At 42.0% G+C, this 23081-nt stretch overlaps 1 protein-coding gene across 5 annotated transcripts in view; it reads left to right on the plus strand.

Moving 5' to 3' along the window:
- The window catches only part of AMPH (amphiphysin), a 265823-nt gene that overhangs the window by 186541 nt on the left and 56201 nt on the right, over positions 1-23081 (plus strand). For all 5 annotated transcript variants that reach the window (XM_088018242.1, XM_088018243.1, XM_028108945.2 and 2 more), the window contains exons 8-11: positions 2895-2970; positions 3639-3721; positions 11458-11596; positions 12675-12803. In XM_088018242.1, coding sequence (XP_087874368.1) covers positions 2895-2970; positions 3639-3721; positions 11458-11596; positions 12675-12803 — 427 coding nt within the window. The remainder of the gene's footprint in view (positions 1-2894; positions 2971-3638; positions 3722-11457; positions 11597-12674; positions 12804-23081) is intronic.

The following is a 23081-nucleotide window of genomic DNA, read 5'->3' on the forward strand; positions in this document are numbered from 1 at the left end:
TCCCCCTCTCTCAGACAGGGCTAGGAGCTGCAAGCAACCATGGCCTGCAAATGGTCTGGAAGATCCTCGGCCCCAGAGTGCAGGTCTGCCTGCCTCACTAGGCTCTCCTCTCCCAGGCTTCTGGTCTGACCCTCCCCGAATACCTTGTGCCAGGATTTTCTTTATTAATATATGTATGTGTATCTATGTATCTATAGATACATACACATAGACACACACATACACACAATGGGATATTATTCAGTCATAGGAAAGAAGGAGATTCTGCCATTTGGGATAACATGGGTGGACCTTTAGGGTATCATACTGAGTGAGATAAACCAGACAGAAAAGGACATATGTCCCACTTAATTGTAATGTTCAATACCTACAGTGACCATGTGTCCCTGAATTCTCTTTTTTATTTTGCTGTGAAATAACATACATAATGACCTATATGTTTGTGTGTGTATATACATATCCCATCTTTAAGCATTCACCAGTTGATGGACACCTGGATTGCTTTCATATCTTGGCTACTGTGAAGAATGCTGCCATGAACAAGGCAGTGCCTGCATCTCTTCGAGATCCTGTTTTCATTTCCTTCAGAAATCTGTCCAGCAGTGGGATTGCTGGATCCAGTGGTAGTTCTGTTTTTAACTTTTTGAGGAATTTTCCATAGTGGCTGTACCCACTTATCTTCCCACCAACAGTGCATGGGGGTCCCTTTTCTCTACATCCTCGCCAATACTTGTTATCTCTTGTCTTTTTGATGATAGCCATTCTAACAGGTGTGAGGAGATACTGCATGATATCACTTATATGTGGAATCTGAAGAAAAAAAGGCAAACTCATAGAAATTGGAAGTAGAAAAGTGGGTATCAGGACTAGGAGGTGGGGAAAATAGGGAGAGGTTGGTGAAAGGATATCCACAGCTATGAGATGCATAAGGTCTGAGCATCTAACGTAAAACATGGTGAGTATAGTTGATAACACTATATTATATAATTGAAATTTGCTAACAGAGTAGAAATGTTCACACACAAGATAAATGTATGAGGTGATAGCTGTGTCACCTTATAGGGAGAATCCCTGTCGATTGTATATCAAGTCACCACAATGTGCAATTTTAATATCTTACATTTTGTCAGTAAAACCTCAATAAAACTGAAAAAAATGAAGGAAACCCAAATAAACCCGTCTTACAAAAAGTAAAAAATGTAAGTGGAACGTGGTAGGAAATTAAGGTACAGTAATTTAAGCCACAGAAAAAGTAAGTCTTACTGGTGGGATACACATAGTACTTTACCTATTATTTCATCTCTGAATCTCGATTTTTATCTTTTATTTTATTAAAATTCTAAATCACCTAATTTCATCAGAAAGCACAGAAATAATGATATTCATACTTAAGCAGAATTTCTTGGCTAACAGTGCATGTTTTTCTATTGGTTTTCCTCCTTTTGGGTCCAAAGGGTCTCCACTTACTAATTGCAAGACCTTGGACAGTTAATCTCTCTGTGCCTCAGTTGACCAGAATATAAACTGAGGCTCACCTCCCCGGGGGTAGTTACCAGAATTAAGTGAGGGAATATGTAAAGTGTTTAGATGGCTGCTCTTTCTGTCGGCTTTAATGATGATGGAACATTCGTCCACCTTTGCTTATTGGAATCCTGCTCATTACAATGCACAGGGAAACGGGAAGCCCCCTTTTCTCTATCCTTTCATGTCATTGTTTAAAGATTTTATTCATTTATTAGAGAGAGAGCGAGCGAACAAACACGAACCAGGGGAGGGACAGAAGGAGGGATAGGGAGAGAGTCTCAAGCTGACTCCATATTGAGCATGGAGCCCCATGCAGGGCTTGATCCCATGACCCTGAGATCATAACTTGAGCCAAAATCAAGGATCGGACATTTAACTGTCATTACCATTGTCATCCAGGCACCCCTCATGTCATTGTTTAAATAAGAGGGGTCCTATTGTGTACAGGCACATTCTTACTGCCCCAAAATAAATATTCTTATTACAACCCCCTCACCCCCTGAGTATATGTTTATTCCATATATGCAGCCTATCTAATGTTTCTGGCACCTAAGTCCTTACTTGGGATTTGGAATCAAATGAACCAATCAGGATTCTGGAGTTATTTTTGAGAATGTTACTGAAACAAGAACATGCATTAAATCAAAGTAGTAATTTACTAGATGGATTCAGAAGGGTTGAATTAATAGAGTCCAAAGGGCCCTCATTTAGAGAAAAGGGAGCCTATACAGGAGGTACTAGGCTGAATCCACAGTGCTGTTGGGTGTGCTTACTGTTAGGGACCTAAAACTCTCCCATCCCAGAACACCCTCACCCCATGGTTTTGCTTCACAAATATGTTCATGATATTATGAATGGACAGCTTGTGTTTCTGTTTGCTCAGTGAAAGCACTCTTACTTTAGCTGAGGAACTGTAATGAACTGGTAGTTTTCTGTTTCCCCCTATCAAACATATTTCAGAATCCAAAATGAGACCCTGCACAGGGTATAAAAATTAATGGTAAACTTCTCTATTTCCAGCCCTTTACAAGACATACCTCTAAAATAAAAACTCACTCAGGGCCACGCTTCCGAAAGCGTTCTCTCTGCACCAGCGTCAGTGTCACCTAGAGCTTATGAGAAATGCAAATCCTCCGTCCCCCACCTGACAACTGGTGAATCAGAAACACACCTCCCAGGTGCGCATCACTGTCTCTGGGCGTCAGCTGCATTAGGAGAGGTTCTGCTCCATGCCGGAAGATTCGGTCCAATGTTACTCAACATTACAAAGAGAAAACCTGTCCCTAATGCATTTTATTGCCATTAAAACTGCAGTTTTGCTGACTGATCTTTCCCTACTCTTCTTTCCCCTTTGTGTCTCCACGTGGTAGACGAGTCGGGTTTTATGTCAACACTTTCAAAAACGTTTCCAGCCTCGAGGCCAAGTTTCATAAGGAAATTGCAGTGGTGAGTGATGATGATTATTTTTACTTGCGGAATATAAAATAAATGACTTTTTTTTCTGAACACGAATGAAATGGCGTGGCATCGTCACCTGTGTGTTTGTTTCCATGGTGCGTTATTACACCCAGTGCTGTTTCTCCAGTGTTGTGTAGTGACCACATAGTTCTCTCTATTTTGTCCAGATTTTATCTTTGGTTGTACCAACCCGCTCTCAGGAATCACAGGCTGTTTCCATTTCTCTTCTGAGATGCTTTTTCTCTGTGTCCCAGTCTCACAGTCTTGTTTGCTTTGTCAGCTTTGAAAGTTGGCATTCAAGCGGTACTTTTTAGGCTGAGGAGAAATGAGTGTCTGAACACTCGAACAATCAGCAGTTAATGTCTGAGTTCAGCAGGGTCGGTCATATGACTTTATCTCTAGTAGAGTCAATGGGAGCAATAAGTTTTCGTTTTCTGTTCTATCCTCTGATTAATTAATATATTTTGTTTTTTTATGTTTGTGGCCTTTCATTTTTGACATGAGTTTTAAATTTCCCATTCGCAGAATTTAAGTTATCCTGAGACAATTCACACTCCTGTAAGATTCTCAATAGACAGTTCCTTTCTTGGAGCATAAGCCTGAATTGGCACCAGAATGACTTACAGCTAATAGACAAATGGTCTCTGTCCCTCTAGCTTTGCCATAAATTGTATGAAGTGATGACGAAGCTGGGTGACCAGCACGCTGACAAGGCCTTCACCATTCAAGGAGCTCCCAGGTAGGCCATCTTCATTGGAGCCAAGTCATGTCCGTTCACCTTAAACACAATGCTTGTTGCAACTTCTGTAGTCTGCACCAGCCTGTGCTATTTTACTCATTCTAGAAAAAGCTAAAACTAAGGAGCCTTTCCACATAGAGGCTGACAGCAGCCTCATTCTGTGCTTGTACATTGACCTTTAGCCTTCAGATTTACTCAGTGTGGACGTCTGTCATGGTCACAATAGAATTAGCTATCTGCCTTTCTCCATTTTCCATGGGACCTGTCAGCAGTGGTGTAAACTTTTTTCATGTTATGTTAATCACCATACATTACATCAATAGTTTTTGATGTAGTGTTCCATGATTCATTGTTTGCGTATAACATCCAGTGCTCCATTCAGTTTGTGCCAACTTTAATACCCATCACCAGGCTAACCCATCCCTCCACCCTCTCCCCTCTAGAACCCTCAGTTTGTTTCTCAGAGTCCCTATCTCTCATGGTTCGTCTCCTACTCTGATTCCCCCCCCGTTCATTCTTCCCCTCCTGCTATCTTTTTTTTTTTTAAACATGTAATATATTATTTGTTTCAGAGGTACAGGTCTGTGATTCAGTAGTCTTATACAATTCACAGTGCTCACCATTGCACATATCCTCCCCAATGTCTTTCCCCCAGCCACCCCATCCCTCCCACCCCCCACCACTCCAGGAACCTTTGTTTCCTGAGATTAAGAATTCCACATATCAGTGAGGTCATATGATACATGTCTTTCTCTGATTCACTTATCTTGATCAGCATAACACCCTCTCGTTCCATCCACGTTGTTGCAAATGGCAAGATTTCATTCCTTTTGATGGCTGCATAATATCCCATTGTATATATATACCGTATCTTCTTTATCCATTCATCTGTTGATGGACATCTTGGCTCTTTCCATAGTTCGGCTATTGTGGACATTGCTGCTATAAACATCAGGGTGCACGTACCCCTTCGGATCCCTACATTTGTATCTTTGGGGTAAATACCCAGTAGTGCAATTGCTGGGTCATTTGGTAGTTCTATTTTCAACTGTTTGAGGAACCTCCATACTGTTTTCCAGAGTGGTTGCACCAGCTTGCATTCCCACCAAGAGTGTAGGAGGGTTCCCCTTTCTCCGCATCCCTGCCAACATCTGTCGTTTCCTGACTTGTTAATTTTAGCCATTCTGACGGGTGTGAGGTGGTATCTCATTGAGGTTTTGATTTGGATTTCCCTGATGCCGAGTGATGTTGAGCACTTTTTCATATGTCTGTTGTCCATTTGGATGTCTTCTTTGGAAAAATGTGTGTTCATGTCTTCTGCCCATTTCTTGATTGGATCATTTGTTCTTTGGGTGTTGAGTTTGATAAGTTCTTTATAGATTTTGGATACTAGCCCTTTATCTGATATGTCATTTGCAAATATCTTCTCCCATTCTGTCGGTTGTCTTTTGGTTTTGTGGACTGTTTCTTTTGCTGTGCAAAAGTTTTTTATCTTGATGAGGTCCCAGTAGTTCATTTTTGCCCTTGGTTCCCTTGCCTTTGGCGATGTTTCTAGGAAGAAGTTGCTGCGGCTGAGGTCACAGAGGTTGCTGCCTGTGTTTTCCTTTAGGATTTTGATGGACTCCTGTCTCACGTTTAGGTCTTTCAACCATTTGGAGTCTACTTCTGTGTGTGGTATAAGGAAATGGTCCAGTTTCATTCTTCTGCATGTGGCTGTCCAATTTTCCCAACACCATTTGTTGAAGAGACTATCTTTTTTCCATTGGACATTCTTCCCTGCTTTGTTGAAGATGAGTTGACCATAGAGTTGAGGGTCCATTTCTGGGCTCTGTATTCTGTTCCATTGATCTATGTGTCTGTTTTTGTGCCAGTACCATACTGTCTTGATGATTACGGCTTTCTAATAGAGCTTGAAGTCCGGCATTGTGATGCCACCAGCTCTGCTTTTCTTTTTCAACATTCCTCTGGCTATTCGGAGTCTTTTCTGGTTCCATACAAATTTAGGATTATTTGTTCCATTTCTTTGAAAAAAGTGGATGGTGTTTTGACAGGGATTGCCTTAAATGTGTAGATTCCTCTAAGTAGCATTGACATCTTCACAATATATGTTCTTCCAATCCATGAGCATGGAACGTTTTTCCATTTCTTTGTGTCTTCCTCAATTTCTTTCACGAGTATTTTATAGTTTTCTGAGTACAGATCCTTTGCCTCTTTGGTTAGATTTATTCGTAGGTATCTTATGGTTTTGGGTGCAATTGTAAATGGGATCGACTCCTTGATTTCTCTTTCTTGTCTTGTTGTTGGTGTATAGGAATGCCACTGATTTCTGTGCATTGATTTTATATCCTGCTACTTTACTGAATTCCTGTATGAGTTCTAGCCGTTTTGGGGTGGAGTCTTTTGGATTTTCCACACAAAGTATCTTATCATCTGCAAAGAGTGAGAGTTTGACTTCTTTGCCAATTCGGATGCCTTTGATTTCTTTTTGTTGTCTCATTGCTGTGGCTAGGACTTCTAATACTGTGTTGAATAACAGTGGTGATAGTGGACATCCCTGCCACGTTCCTGACCTTAGGGGGAAAGCTCTCAGCTTTTCCCCATTGAGAATGATATTTACTGTGGGTTTTTCATAGATGGCTTTTATGATTTGAGGTATGTATCCTCTATCCCTATACTCTGAAGAGTTTTGATCAAGAAAGGATGCTGTACTTTGTCAAATGCTTTTTTTGCATCTTTTGAGAGGATCATATGGTTCTTGTTCTTCCTTTTATTAATGTATCACATTGATTGATTTGCGGATATTGAACCAACCTTGCAGCCCAGGGATAAATCCCACTTGGTTGTGGTGAATAATCTGTTGGATCATATTGGCTAGTATTTTGGTGAGAATTTTTGCATCCATGTTCATCAAGGGTATTGGTCTGTAATTCTCCTTTTTGATGGGGTCGTTGTCTAGTTTGGGGATCAAGGTAATGGTGGCCTCATAAAATGAGTTTGGAAGTTTTCCTTCCATTTCTATTTTTTGGAACAGTTTTAGAAGAATAGGTATAATTGTTCTTGAAATGTTTGGTAGAATTCCCCTGGAAAGACATCTGGCTCTGGGCTCTTGTTTGTTGGGAGATTTTTTATGACTGCTTCAATTTCCTTAGTGGTTATAGATCTCTTCAGGTTTTCTATTTCTTCCTGGTTCAATTTTGGTAGTTGATACATCTCTAGGAATGCATTCATATCTTCCAGATTATCTAATTTGCTGGCATAGAGTTTCTCATCATATGTTCTTATAATTGTTTGTATTTCTTTGGTGTTGGTTGTGATCTCTCCTCTTTCATTCATGATTTTATTTACTTGGGTCATTTCTCTTTTCTTTTTGATAAGTCTGGCCAGGGGTTTATAAATCTTGTTAATTCTTTCAGAGAACCAGCTCCTAGTTTCGTTGATCTGTTCTACTGTTCTTTTGGTTTCTAGTTCATTGATTTCTGCTCTGAACTTTATTATTTCTCTTCTCCTGCAGGGTTAGGCTTTATTTGCTGTTTTTTCTCTAGCTCCTTTAGATGTAGGGTTAGGTTGTGTATTTGAGACCATTCTTGTTTCTTGAGAAAGGCTTGTATTTCTATATACTTTCCTCTTAGGACTGCCTTTGCTGCATCCCAAAGATTTTGAACAATTGTGTTTAAATTTTCATTGGTTTCAATGAATTTTTTTTTTATTTCTTCTTTAATTTCCTGGTTGACGCATTCATTCTTGTGTAGGATGCTCTTTAGCCTCCATGTATTTGAGCTCTTTCCAACTTTCCTCTTGTATTGAGTTCTAGTTTCAAAGCATTGTGGTCTGAAAATATGCAGGGAATGATCCCAATCTTTTGGTACCAGTTGAGACCTGATTTGTGACCTAGGATGTGATCTATTCTGGAGAATGTTCCATGGGCACTAGAGAGGAATGTGTATTCTGTTGCTTTGGGATGGAATGTTCTGAATATATCTGTGAAGTCCATTTGGTCCAGTGCATCATTTAAAGTCTTTATTTCCTTGTTGATCTTTTGCTTAGATGATCTGTCCATTTCAGTGGGGAGGTTTTAATGTCTCCCACTATTTTGTATTGTTGTTGATGTGTTTCTTTGCTTTTGTTATTAATTGCCTTATATAATTGGCTGCTCCCATGTTAGGGACATAGATATTTACGATTGTTAGATCCTCGTGTTGGATAGACCCTTTAAGTAGGATATAGTCTCCTTCCTCATCTCTTATTATAGTCTTTGGTTTAAAATCTAGTTTGTCTGATATAAGGATTGCCACCCCAGCTTTCTTTTGGTGTCCATTAGCATGGTAAATGGTTTTCCACCCCCTCACTTTCAATCTGGGGGTGTCTTTGGGTCTAAAATGAGTCTCTTGCAGACAGCATATTGATGGGTCTTGTTTTTTAATCCAATCTGATAGCCTGTGTCTTTTGATTGGGGCATTGAGCCCATTTACATTCTGGGTAACTATTGAAAGGTATGAATTTAGTGCCATTGTATTGCCTGTAAGGTGACTGTTACTCTATATTGTCTGTGTTCCTTTCTGATATGTTACTTTTAGGCTCTCTCTTTGCTTAGAGGACCCCTTTCAATATTTCTTGTAGGGCTGGTTTCGTGTTTGCAAATTCCTTTAGTTTTTGTTTGTCCTGGAAGCTTTTTATCTCTCCTAGTTTCAGTGACAGCCTAGCTGGATATAGTATTCTTGGCTGCATATGTTTCTCATTTAGTGCTCTGAAGATATCATGCCAGTCCTTTCTGGCCTGCCAGGTCTCTGTGGATAGGTCTGTCACCAGTCTAATGTGTCTACCATTGTAGGTTACATACCTCTTCTCCCAAGCTGCTTTTAGGATTTTCTCTTTGTCTCTGAGACTCATAAGTTTTACTATTAGATGTCGGGGTGTTGACCTATTTTTATTGATTTTAGGGGGGTTCTCTTTGCCTATGCTTGTTTCCTTCCCCACTAGGGAAGTTCTCTGCTATAATTTGCTCCACTATACCTTCTGTCCCTCTCTCTCTCTCTTCTTCTTCTGGGATCCCAATTTTTCTAATGTTGTTTTGTCTTATCGTATCGCTTATCTCTCGAATTCTGCCCTCGTGATCCAGTAGTTGTTTATCTCTCTTTTTCTCAGCTTCTTTATTTTCCATCATTTGGTCTTCTATATCATTATTTCTCTCTTCTGCCTCATTTGTCCTAGTAGTGAGAGCCTCCATTTTTTATTGCACTGCATTAAATAGCCTTTTTGATTTTGAATCGGTTAGATTTTAGTTCTTTTATTTCTCCAGAAAGGGTTTCTCTGATATCTTCTAGGCTTTTTTCAAGCCCAGCTAGTATCTTTACGATTGTCATTTTGAACTCTAGTTCCAACATCTTACAAATGTCCATATTGATTTAGGTCCCTGGCAGTCGGCACTACCTTTTGTTCTTTTTTATTGAGGTGATTTTTTCCGTCTTGTCATTTTGTCCAGAGGGGAATAGATGAATGAGAGAACAAAATGCTAACAGGTAACAACATCACCTGAAAAATATACACTAAACAAATCAGAAGAGACCTTTCAGAAAGTGGTTGCCTTTCTGTTCAGAGAGCTGCTGCTATTCTTTTCTTCGATCTCCTGTTGAGTTCATAGGTGTTCAGAATGGTTTGATTCCTATCTAGCTGAATTCCTGGGACCAGGCAAAATTTAGGTCTCCTACTCCACCATCTTGCTCCTCCCCTCCCAATACGGCATTGTTTTGATTCTGTTGCACATTGTTATTGTGAGTATGCCAGTCACATATACCAAAGGCCCAGCGATCTGTAAGTGAATTGTCTACCTTTCCAGGAGTTGGCTTCCCACCAACTTTCTCCTGTGATTTTGGAATCCCTTTAGTCCATCCTTCTCAGGCATTATGTACTCAAGGAACGCAGGCTAATGAGCCTTGGGCTGGAAGTCAAAAGATCCAGCTTTCCAGTTTATGACTCTCCAGTTAACTTACTTTGCCTTCCTTAAGTGCATCCAATTAATCCTCTCGTTAAAGATCTCATTTTTTTAATCAACAGAAAAAAGAGATGGTATTGAACTAAATGGCTTCTAAGTTAATATTTACATTTTTAATGTCAATCAACATAACCAGTCATACACACACATTTATAAAAACACAAACTCCTGCACAGGTGCCCCCATCACCATATGTTGAGATCTCTCTGGAGAGAGCTAATTTTCTTATTTGATGTTCTGTATTTGCTGTACTCATATTAGTCTCTGCTACAGTCGCTATGCAAAGTAAGCATTTAGTATCTCTTATCTTTCTAAGGGAAAGAGCATTCCCTAAAAGAATACAGGAAAGGACTACTGTTTCCAATATAATATGAACTTGGAATAAAGAAAAATTTGTAATAAGAACATCAAAATGACATTGGGTGTTTTAGCAATGACATACATGAAAAAGTTAAGAGTTACTCCCTCATAGAGACATGAAAGGGACAACATGAAAATCTCAATATTGCTGAATCAGAGAAAATGGGACCATGGCAGGTTAACAAATGTTCCTTTCATTTTTTTCATCATTCCTCTGCAGAACGAGGTGGTGAGTGAGCTCAGTGGACTCCCTATTGAGCATAGATTGGGCCACGCTTCCCGGCAGAGGCCATGATTGCTGGCACAGCCTCAATCATGCGGCTCATCCGTGTTCTCCGCAGGACCCACTCCCTTGGCTATGTAGACCATGCTGTGGTGTATGTGCTTATTTATTTTGGGGTACAGACCCTACTTCCTCAATCTGTAGACATTAGAAAGACTTAGAGAGTAGGATGTGTCCCAAGTGCCCTCCTGCTCATTGCATCTGGGCTGGTTCCAGGCATCTGGCCCAGTGCCAGGAATGCAGTGGGCTCTCAGGAAGTATTACTGATTCTCTGCCTTCACATAATTTGTTTGTACATGTCAAGGTGTCTGAGCCGAGTCTTTGTTTTATAAGGTGTAGTTAGAGGAATAACTAATGAATTTGTTTCCAAATGTTATCAGAAAAGACTCCTATAAAATATTTATTTGAGAGAGAAAGTATGTACAAGAGGGAGGATGGGCAGAGGGAGAAGCAGGCTCCCTGCTGAGCAGGGAGCCCCATGTGGGGCTCGATCCCAGGACCCTGAGATCATGACCTGAGCCAAAGGCAGACACTTAATCCACTGAGCCACCCAGGCACCCCTGACTTCTATAAAATCTTAACACTATCCTGAGGATGCCTTTAATATCAGATTTATAATTTTCAGGGTAGGTTTTTCTATACATTATGGCATAGCAAGATTCTCTTGTAAATCAAAAATGAAGGTAGTTCAGCTAAGTCAGCTTATATTTGGAAGAATCTTGCAGAGTCTGTTTGGCACAATGGAAAGAACAGGGGGTTTGCATTCCCACGGCCTGAATTCAGACCCACCAAATTGCTGAGTGACTTTAGGCATTTTTAACCTCTCTGTGCCCCACTTTACTACCTGTAAAGTGGGGACAGTGATGCAAGGGTGTTGTGATGGTTAGAGAGAATATATGTGAATGGGGTCCAGCACACAGACCACAGACGATAAATGGTACCAGTATCACCAACACTGTTAATAACCATCAGAATTAACTTAGAAGGGGGCTAGATGCCTGACAGAACCAGAAGTGCCTCAGGATTCCTCTGGGACAGAAGACCCCTGGAAAGTAAGTGCTGTTCTTTAGAAGGCTCATTGCTGACTCTCGTGTGTTCATTTAGCGATTCTGGTCCTCTCCGCATCGCAAAGACACCCTCACCACCTGAGGAGCCTTCACCCATCCCGAGCCCAACAGCTAGTCCCAATCACACGCTGACACCTGCATCTCCTGCACCAGCAAGGCCTAGGTCACCTTCACAGGTAGGAAGAGGTCAAATACACTGGGGAGAATGGAAGAATTCGTGGTGAGGTGACCCCATCTGGGATAATCCCATGGTGCTAGGGCACTGAAAGGAGTTTCCAGTTGGGGAGGCTTTGAGGCTGTAGGCATTGTGATGGTCACTAAGGAATCAACTTAGTTCTCCAATTTGGATTCCTGTTTCCTCACATACCCTATCTTTGGTTGGGTTGAGACTTCTCTCCACAACCTCAGCTTCCTTAGGCTTGCATGCCCTCCTCACCTCCCACCTCTTGCTCTCAGAAGGCTCTGATCAATCTCACCTTCTCCCTGGACATTCCCTCCTCTAGCAATTAAGGTTACACTTGGAGCAAGTATGGCCAAAAAGCCATGATGTTTATATGCCACTTCACATTTTTGGTATCACCCACAGGATGTGGCACGTGAGTAGACACTCAACAAAAGCATCTGGAGCAAGCGATTGAGAGACACAGTAAGGGCTGGAAAAAGTCAATATAGAGAAACATTGCCACCCTTGTCTTCCCCACTTGGGGTGAAGATAAAATTCTTACAACAAGACTTGAAGTTCAAGTCTTTGAAACTAAGGAAAGTGGTGAGAAGATCCATGGAATAGATCTGTGAATTTCTTACTTCTCAAAACACTTTAGTGGAAACTGAAGTTCGTGCTGTCTGTGGGTGGTTTCACTGAGTCCAGTGAAAAGGTTTCCTGATTGTAGTGTTAAAATTCGAATTTCTTGCTGAAATGAGGAATCCGTTTCAGTTGACTTCACAAAGGGGTCGCCCTAGTTTAACTTGTGAGAAGCGTGGGCACCTGGCCTTGCAGCCCTGCGTGTAGCATTGACATTGAGGTGGATGGGGTCACCTTGCCTGAGTGTTTCTCGGGGGGCCCTTGCTTATTGGTGCTCCCAGAGCCACCAAGGGAGACAGCATTCTCTACTCAGTCAGGTCCCTTATTTCTCTGTGCATATCTAAATGTCAGTGACCAATATGTCCGCCCAGTGCTGTTCATGTGGCATTTCTACACATCTCACGTGCCGTCTTTGGCCGAATTAGTTTGCTTGTGTCTCTGATGTTTTGTAGACAAGGAAGGGGCCTCCCGTCCCACCTCTGCCTAAAGTCACTCCAACAAAGGAACTCCAGCAGGAGAACATCATCAGTTTCTTCGAGGACAACTTTGTTCCAGAAATCAGTGTGACGACACCTTCACAGGTAAGAGCCTGCTGCGAAGCTGGGATGAACACACAGGTACCAAGGCAGAGGGACTCTCAGGGACCAGCTTTCAAGGTGGCAGAAGTTAGAGCCGGCAGCATCATTTCCGGTCTCATCCAGGTTGGCTTTAATCATGTGGTATGTCTAAAGCATTCTCAAATGGGAGGTGTACACACAGTATTTGGAAATACTGAAAAGTGTAAAATGAAGAATTTTAACAATCACTTATATCATACTGCTCTCACATAGCCACTAATGCACTTTGGTGTATTTTCCTTCAGGCTTTGGTTTCTAGGTATATGTATTGATTCTGTACCACAACATTCAGATTGTATTGTTATGGATTCCTGACTTTTCTACTTAATCATATTGAACGTTTTTTTTCATGTCATAATACTGTCTTTTCAAAAGAAAATGTGTAGGCAGAGTATTCCATCTGATGGTTGGACTAGCCCGTGATCGCAGTCACAGGTCGCTTCCCGTTTTCCTGTTTCTTCACCAGCACTTCTGCGAACATAAATATATGTTAATTCATGTTTACACCCTCAGTTACTTCTTTTATATTGCTTCCTGGTAGAGAATAGGAAAATGAAATTAAAAGAGGTGAATATTTTAAGCCTTTTGCCCTTCAGCACAAGTAACTCTATCCATTTGCATGATTTGGCAGAGACACCTGGGTGCACATGCTCCAGCTGCAGCTCCCTTGGTAGGTGGCACAGCCCTCTCTGCTGGCCACTTGGTTGTCCCGTTGCCTCGAGAATGAAGATTCTTCACCTCCAGAGCTGTTCCTCATGCCACTGAAGCCATTTCTTTAAGAGTGAAAGTCCCCAGAAACATCCTGCCAGTATCACTTGCTCCCAGTGTTCTCAGGGTCAGAAATAATACCTACATTTTGCAAGAGGTGTGAACACAGTGCTGTAATTACTGAGTACATCCATAATAACACTGTGTACGACATGCCAATTACAATCACATCCTGTTGATAATGACAGGAATGATGTACTAATCACAGAGAGCTCAGGAAATAGAAACTCAGAAGCAACGCAGTGGCAAATCGTAATGTGTCATTGCTTTTAAGGGCGTTTATCAGTAAGGCGCAATAGCTTTTAGCTACTGTTTTTCTTCTTCTGTTTTTGGTAGGAGATGGTGAGTTTGGTAAGGTAACGGGGCCTTGATATGTGATTTAGCAGCTCCTTTGAGGAGGGAGCCTTGCATGTTGATGAGCACACGGACAGATAATCTCTGTGGCTACATAGATGCCTCCAGGGATAGTGGTCTCAGAGCCAGGGCTCTTCCTGGCACCTGCCATTGCATGGGCCCCAAACTCCAACAGTTTTCATTTCCAACCTCGCCCCGTCCCTTTGATTGGCTAACAGCTCGGCTTCCTTCTCTTTTTCGTTATATCAGTTTTCAGACTGAGAGTGTTTTAGGGTGATCATATCCTTATTCAAGTTGCTTTCCCCTGCACCCTTGAAGAACATGCTCTCAGTCCCATCCACTAATACAGTGTGCGCTCAGCTAGAAGCCACATGTCCTTGGCTGAAGACCCCTCCGTTTAGTGCCCGAGGCAACTGAAGTTGAGGCAACATGGCACGTAGACAAGTTCTAAAGCAAAGCTCGTGTTCAAAAGTGTTCTTTCCTTTAAAATGTTTTGTTATTTGCTGTTGGATGGCTCACATAAGGGTCCTTCGTGGTAGGAAAAAAAAAGAAAGCACTTTTTAAATTACAAATGCTACAAGAGCCCTGAGGTACTTCTAAGAGCGTGAACTTCCGCGATACTGTTGAGTAGCAGTCGCGGGAAAAGTCAAGAGTCGGGGACAGAGGGAGAGCCGGCACCTTTCAAAGCAGAAGGGGCTCAGACTGGGGCTGCTGCAGTGACGCAGTTGGCTGGAGGGCCGCCTGCCCCAGCCTGGCTGGTCTTGGCGCACCATTCCACGGCCCTGGGGAGGACCTTTTATAAACGCTGGTTGGGTGTGCTGGGTGGTTTTGAAAGAACTAACCATCAGAGACCTTGTGGGGGTGCATTTTGGGGGCTCAGCTTCATTTATATTGTTTTCTTTTCATCGGGTGGAGGGAGAAGGGGGTTTCTCTGTTTTTTTTTTCTGCATCTGAAGCAGTGAGGCTCCCGCGGTGGACCGCAGTGTGTGACCATAAGCTTCTCTGTTGACTAAGTGGCTGTTCATCTCATGTCACCATGTCAAGAGATGGCGTGAGACAGGGATTTATGTCTCAGTCCACTTTCTCACTTATTGAGTGATATGATCTAGCTTTACTTAAAAGTCCACAGATACTGCCTTTCCCTGGAGCTTCTTGACTCCTTCCTCAGTTGCTTGTTCCTCTGTAGATATCCACAGATCTGTGTTCCTTCATCCCTTTGGGGTCACATGCAGCAGAGTTTCTGAGTCAGCAGATCTGGAGTGGGGGCCAAGAATCTGTATTCCTCACAAGCCCCCCAGTGATGCTGATGCCACACGTTGTGGGATCACGCTGTGAGAAGCACTGTTGTTGGCCAGGATTTCCAAATGTATGGCCATGAACAAAGTACCACAGTGAATGAACAGATTTCTTCCAGGGAAATATCCAGCTGAGTCAAGGGTTTATCTTGATTGACCATTTATAACTGCTCCACTTAAAAGCTGCATGACTGGAAATACTCCATATTTCTGACCGTTGAACTCACACATACACATATGTGCATGCTTGTAATATCAGATGTGTTGATCAGATTATATGTCAAGCTGCATATTCTAAGTGAATAGACTGTCTCATCAGGACTATGTTTTTATTTTATTTTTATTTTATTTATTTATTTGTTGGGCAGCAAAGCAAGGTTTATTGAGCGATAGCAAAGTGATAGTACAAAGCTCCGGAAGAGGGAGGGGGCCCAAGAGCGTTGCCCCTGGGATTATGATGTTTTTAGACATGCACAGGTAAACAGTGAAAACGAATAAATAGAAATACCAGCTGTATGGAATCAGAGTATTGGAAGCTAGCAAGCTGAGATGTAGCTGAAAAGATTTTCTCCCAGATACATGCATTTATAATAATAGGGAGTGGTCCGTTTCAGTTTTTTTGTTCTTTTTCTTTTTCCCTCACTGGAAATACTTTATTTATTTATTTTTTTAAATTTTTATTGTTATGTTAATCACCATATATTACATTATTAGTTTTTGATGTAGTGTTCCATGATTCATTGTTTGTTCATAACACCCAGTGCTCCATGCAGAATGTGCCCTCTTTAATACCCATCACCAGGCTAACCCATCCCCCTACCCTCCTCCCCTCTAGAACCCTCAGTTTGTTTTTCAGAGTCCATCATCTCTCATGGTTCCTCTCCCCCTCTGACTTACTCCCCTTCATTCTTCCTCTCCTGTTATCTTCTTCTTTTTCTTTTTTCTTAAAATATGTTGCGTTATTTGTTTCAGAAGTACAGATCTGTGATTCAACAGTCTTGCACAATTCACAGTGCTCACCATAGCACATACCCTCCCCAACGTTTCAGTTTTATTTTGATATTTTCACAAAGGATATTAAGTCATTCTACATTGAACAGATAGGTTTATGTCCCCAGTTTGCTATTTTTATCCTGAGCTCAGTGGGGAAGAACAGCGTTTGTATTAATCCCACCCATAAGCTCCAGATGTGGTGACTGAGATATTCCTCACCACTGACAGATTTGTATGTCTCGTCCACCAAGCTTCATTACAGTGACAGTCTCTCCTGAGTGTGTCATGGGATTCGAAACAAATCAATCAGACCTGCAGAGCCCTTTAATGGCCCCAGACCTTAACTCTATCATAGAATCTTCTCTGTGAGATAGCCTTGCCTGCTTACAGGGAGAGGTCTGTGTGTCAACACCAAAGGGCTGACCTTGCTTCTCTGGTTCTGTGTTTACAAAAATGGAACTGCCAGAGGACAAACCCAGCCCTCTCTATTTTTCCCTCCCAAGAAACTAAATAGGAAGAAATCTCCTGTGTGTTTAGGTGTGTGTTTGTGTGTGTTCCTGCATTATTCTTTTAAAACAGCATTTTCCATCAGGTCCCATAAGATGATGTGAAAAGTGGTTCCTGGTCATAGGAGGCTGGGAGGGGCTGCATCCCCTTTTCCTTTACATAGTTTATGTCAGTGTGTTCAAGGCTCTGAGAAGTTCAACAAAAGCCCTGTTTGTTTAAATAAGAGTTTCTCAAACAGTCTCCCTTTCCTCCCAAAGTACTACCTGTTCCAAGGAAATGGGCGTTTGGTGAAACATTTTTTTTCATCTTTAATTTTTTTTTATTGTTACGTTAATCACCATACATTACATCATTAGTTTTTGATGTAGTGTTTCATTGTTTGTGCATAATACCCAGTGCTCCACGCAGAACGTGCCCTCTTTAATACCCATCACCAGGCTAATCCATCCACCCACCCCCCCTCCCCTCTAGAACCCTCAGTTTGTTTTTCAGAGTCCATCGTCTCTCATGGTTCGTCTCCCCCTCTGATTTCCCCCCCTTCATTCTTCCCCTCCTTCTTCTTTTTTTTTCTTAACATATATTGCTATCTTCTTCTTTTTTTTTTCTTAACATATATTGCTTTATTTGTTTCAGAGGTACAGATCTGTGATTCAACAGTCTTGCACAATTCACGATACTGACCATGGCAAATACCCTCCCCAATGTCTATCACCCAGCCACCCCATCCCTCCCACCCACCACCACTCCAGCAACACTCAGTTTGTTTCCTGAGATTAAGAATTCCTCATATCAGTGAGGTCATATGATACATGTCTTTCTCTGATTGACTTATTTCACTCAGCATAACACCCTCCAGTTCCATCCGTGTCGTTGCAAGTGGCAAGATCTCATTCCTTCTGATGGCTGCATAATATTCCATTGTGTATATATACCACATCTTCTTTATCCATTCGTCTGTCAATGGACATCTTGGCTCTTTCCACAGTTTGGCTATTGTGGACATTGCTGCTATAAACACTGGGGTACACATACCCCTTCTGGTCCCTACATTTGTGTCTTTGTGGCAAATACCCAGTAGTGCAATTGCTGGATTGTATGGTAACTCTATTTTCAACTTTTTGAGGAACCTCCATACTGTTTTCCAGAGTGGTTGCACCAGCTTGCATTCCCACCAACAGTGTAGGAGGGTTCCCGTTTCTCCACATCCCCGCCAACGTCTGTCGTTTCCTGACTTGTTAATTTTAGCCATTCTGACTGGTGTGAGGTGGCATCTCATTGAGGTTTTGATTTGGATTTCCCTGATGCCGAGTGATGTTGAACACGTTTTCATGTGCCTGTTGGCCATTTAGATGTCTTCTTTGGAAAAAAGTCTGTTCATGTCTTCTGCCCATTTCTTGATTGGAAAAACGTTCCATGCTCATGGATTGGAAGAACAAACATTGTGAAGATGTCAATGCTACCTGGAGTAGTCTACACATTCAGTGCAATCCCCATCAAAATACCATCCACTTTTTTCAAAGTAATGGAACAAATAATCCTAAAATTTGTATGGAACCAGAAAAGACCCCGAATAGCCAGAGGAATGTTGAAAAAGAAAAGCAAAGCTGGTGGCATCACAATTGCGGACTTCCAGCTCTATTACAAAGCTGTCATCATCAAGACAGTATGGTACTGGCACAAAAACAGACATATAGATCAATGGAACAGAATACAAAGCCCAGAAATGGACCCTCAACTCTATGGTCAACTAATCTTTGACAAAGCAGGAAAGTATGTCCAATGGAAAAAAAGACAGTCTCTTCAACAAATGGTGTTGGGAAAATTGGACAGCCACATGTGGAAGAATGAAACTGGACCATTTCCATACACCACACACAAAAATCGACTCCAAATGGTTGAAAGACCTAAACTTGAGACAGGAGTCCATCAAAATCCTAAAGGAGAACACAGGCAGCAACCTCTGTGACCTCAGCCACAGCAACTTCTTCCTAGAAACATCGCCAAAGGCAAGGGAAGCAAGGACAAAAATGAACTCTTGGGATTTCATCAAGATAAAAAGCTTTTGCACAGCAAAAGAAACAGTCCACAAAACCAAAAGACAACCGACAGAATGGGAGAAGATATTTGCAAATGATATATCAGATAAAGGGCTAGTATCCAAAATCTATAAAGAACTTATCAAACTCAACACCCAAAGAACAAATAATCCAATGAAGAAATGGGTGAAACATTTTTTAAAAGGAAGATTTAGAAGGTATTATGTCCCTGGAAACCAATTTTATGGCATATAAATAGGATTTTAACAGATCAAGACAGAAAAAGCAATCGTGTATATATACACATAGATATGTACACATGCAGGGTTGTTTCTTTTTCCTTCAAACAGTGTTTTGGACTGCCTTCTCTTCTAATTCCTCCAGGTTCACCCTCCTTTCCCACCAGGGCTTTCCATAGGGACTGCGGCTCTGAGCAAATAGTTTTGCTTGGGGGGTGCTGGGTGGAGGACTCTGTCCATATAACCAGTTTGAGTCTCTTGAAGTGAGCATATCAGCAACATTCTGGTGGTCAGTCTCACGGGATTCCATGCACAAAATGCCATGCTAGTCTGCTCACCAGCTGCCCTCTTGGAAACAAACCTGGGCACCACGTTCCAGGATGACTGGGTGGACATGAGCCCCAGAGTTCCTCCATATAGAGTAGGGTCACAGAGTGCTCCAAAGAGGAGGGGGTGGGCCAGGCCCACGTGGTCCTGGTGCAGACTTGGGGTGCCCTGACTGGATAGCCTTGCTAGCCACAGCTACCACCACCAAAAGAGGACTCAGAAAATACCAGGAAAGGTGCTCAAAAGGGTGGGGGCACCCAGAGGGGCAGGGCTAGGGGCAGGGTTCCTGCTTGCCTATCTATGACTCAGAAGAGATTACCTATTTTCAGAATTTTTTTTCATAGCAGGTAACCTTCAGGTATTTTGCCTAAATTTTTTCCCAACAACGATGTTGCTCATTTTCTCTCTTTCATATAGCATTCTCCTTTACAAACCCAGATGAATTATCTTTTGACCATCCCAGTTTATTCCTCCAGGCCCATATTGCCGTTCTTGCTGGGAGTACCTGCAGTGGGGGAAGGCAAGACAACGGCACAGCCTTGCAGTCATGGGGCTGTGGGTGTCACGTTAGCACCATTAACTGTGATACCCTTACAATTCCGCTCTCTGGCCAAATGCTACATCTCACATTTTAAGTTCATGAAATCGTCCTGTTTTTCCTACCCAATCAAATGGAAGTAGATTTTCAGCTTGCTTAATAAGTTCGCAAAAGGGTCTTTTTTGTCTGGTCAATCCAGACAGAGGCCATCCTGCAATCCTGTGTGTGCGCACCCCTCATTTCCCAGGTATCTGTCACCTGGTTTTGAATATTGCCCTGGCTTTTCTTTTCAACCGTAGCTATATTTCTGGACCAGCTGCCTCTTCCTTCAGTTGATATTTTTTCAAAGTAAACATGTTAGCATTCTTGTAACACAGAAAGAATTAGGAATACGGAAATTGGAAGGAAGAAAATTGCATTTCAAGCCTCGATTTGGTCCGTCTATTGCCCTGGTGGGTCACCCGTGGCACTGTGGGTTCCTTCAGCAGTGGTAGCCATGCAGTGCGGTTTATTTTTCATCTGGGGCCCTGACAATATTCTTAAATCATTGTGTAAGTTGGCCTCACAACCTTCTCAGGTTCTCAGACTCCTAACGTCTAAAATGCCTAGACTTTTTGCACTTTCCCTGTTTTGCATTTTATATTCTACCCCTCTACAAAGCATCTTATGGTGTAAAGCTTTTTTGAGATTCTGTATTTTTGAACATGGTTTGAGATATGGACAGAGAGCGGGGGTTAGCTGGTGCCAAGAGGCCAGCAGAGGAAGGGGGGAAGGGGAACACAGAAGAATGAGTTGGGGAGAAGGGAAGGAGCTCCTGTTGGGGAAGCACGTGACTGAGCATGTTCTATGCAAAGTCTTCCTCGATTGAGTCTTGACATCATTCCTGTGATTTACAGGCCATTAATCCCTACTCTAAAGTTGTGCAGACTTGTCATCTTTCTGCCATACTGTGGCTCCCTGGGCAGATGTGGAAAGCAGAAGCCTGTAGACTGTGGGTGCCAGCATCTTAAGCACCTGAGAGATAGTGGATACTAGATGTCCAGTTAATTGAACAAGTCCATCTTAACTCTTTCTCTCCTTAATGTTCAGGATGCATGTTATCGAGAAACGTCTCTGGGTTTTCGATATTAGCAATGTCCTTCAGGTTGTTACATATCAGCGATATTATTAAATTCCAGATGCGGTGGTAGGAGGGTCTTTGTTCATCCAGTGGTCATCACAGAAGGTCACTGTAAGCACAGGTTCTAGCCCTCTCCCCTCTGTCCCTCTTCTCAGTACTGTCAGCTGTTACACTCTTGCTCAGAGTGTATGCAAGGCCAATGAGCAAACTCATGACATGCTACACTAAGGATGGTTGTACCATCTACCAACCTGTTCCAATAAAAACCAAACCATCCCACCTAGGGAAACAGTTCCTTAGAAAGTTTAGTTTGCTGTGTGTCAGCTCACGAGAGCATTTGCTGGATTATATAAACGTAGGTAGGCACATAGAGCAAATGTAACATTTGTGACAAGTCTAGGTCATGGGTAAATGGATCTTCATTGTACTATTTTAGCGTTTCTATCTGACCTCCCCTGCCTTATTGGGAAGTTATAAGTGTCCTGCATCATATTTAGAATAGAGTAAATGTCCTCAAAATAAACTTAGTAAGAGATTAAAAAATAAAAAAACTCTTGGGAAGAAATAGTACTTACGGCTTTATTGTCATCCAGCTCACTGAAATATTGTGTTATAATTTTTTAAAATTTTATTTTATTTTATTATGTTAGGCACCATACAAAACATCCTTGGTTTTTGATGTAGTGATCCATGAGTCATTGTTTTCATATAACACCCAGTGCTCCATGCAGTACTTGCCCTCCTTAATACCCATCACGAGGCTAACCCATTGCCCCACCCCCTTTCCCTCTAGAACCCTCAGTTTGTTTCTCAGAGTCCATAGTCTCTCATGGTTCATCTCCCCCTCCGATTCCCCCCTCCCCTTCATTTTTCCCTTCCTTCTCCTAATGTCCTCCCTGCTATTCCTTATGTTCCACAAATAAATGAAACCATATGATAATTGACTTTCTCTGCTTGACTTATTTCCCTTAGCATAATCTCCTCCAGCCCTATCCATGTTGATGTAAAAGTTGGGTAGTCATCCTTTCTGATGGCTGAGTAATATTCCACTGTGTATATGGACCACATCTTCTTTATCCATTCATCTGTTGAAGGGCATCTCGTCTCTTTCCACAGTTTGGCTATTGCGGACATTTGGCTATTGCTGCTATGAACACTGGGGTGCACATGGCCCTTCTTTTCACTACATCCATGTCTTTGGGGTAAATACCCAGTAGTGCAATTGTTGGGTCGTAGGGTAGCTCTATTTTTAAATTTTTGAGGAACCTCCACACTGTTTTCCAAAGTGGCCGTACCAACTTGCATTCCCACCAACAGTGGAAGAGGGTTCCCCTTTCTCCACAACCTCTCCAACATTTGTTGTTTCATTCCCTGTCCATTTTTGCCATTCTAACTGGTGTAAGGTGGTAGCTCAATGTGGTTTTGATTTGAATTTCCCTGATGGCTAATGATGGTGAACATTTATTCATGTGTCTGTTAGTCATTTATATGTGTTCTTTGGACAAGTGTCTGTTCATGTCTTCTGCCCATTTTTTGACTTGATTATTTGTTTTTTGGGTGTTGAGTTTGAGAAGTTCTTTATAGATCTTGGATACCAGCCCTTTATCTGTAGTGTCATTTGCAAATATCTTCCCCCATTCTGTGGGTTGCCTTTTTGTTTTGTTGACTGTTCCTTTGCAGTGGGCAGAAGCTTTTTATCTTGATGAAGTCCCAAAAGTTCATTTTTACTTTTATTGCACTAGCCTTTGGAGATGTATCTTGAAAGAAGTTGCTGTGGCCGATGTCAAAGAGGTTACTGCCTATGTTGTCCTCTAGGATTTTGATGGATTCCTGTCTCACATTGAGGTCTTTCATCTACTTTGAGTTTATCTTTGTGAATGGTGTTAGAGAATGGTCGAGTTTCATTCTTCTGCATGCGGCTGTCCAATTTTCCCAGCACCATTTATTGAGGAGACTGTCTTTTTTCCATTGCGCATTCTTTCCTGCTTTGTCAAAGATTATTTGACCATAGAGTTGAGGGTCCATATCTGGGCTCTCTATTCTTTTCCATTGGCCTATATGTCTG

The sequence above is a fragment of the Eumetopias jubatus genome, unplaced genomic scaffold (assembly GCF_037043125.1).
Source record: "Eumetopias jubatus isolate StellerSeaLion01/CBP00866 unplaced genomic scaffold, mEumJub1_p1.0 scaffold_14, whole genome shotgun sequence".
NCBI classification, from domain to species: Eukaryota; Metazoa; Chordata; class Mammalia; order Carnivora; family Otariidae; genus Eumetopias; species Eumetopias jubatus.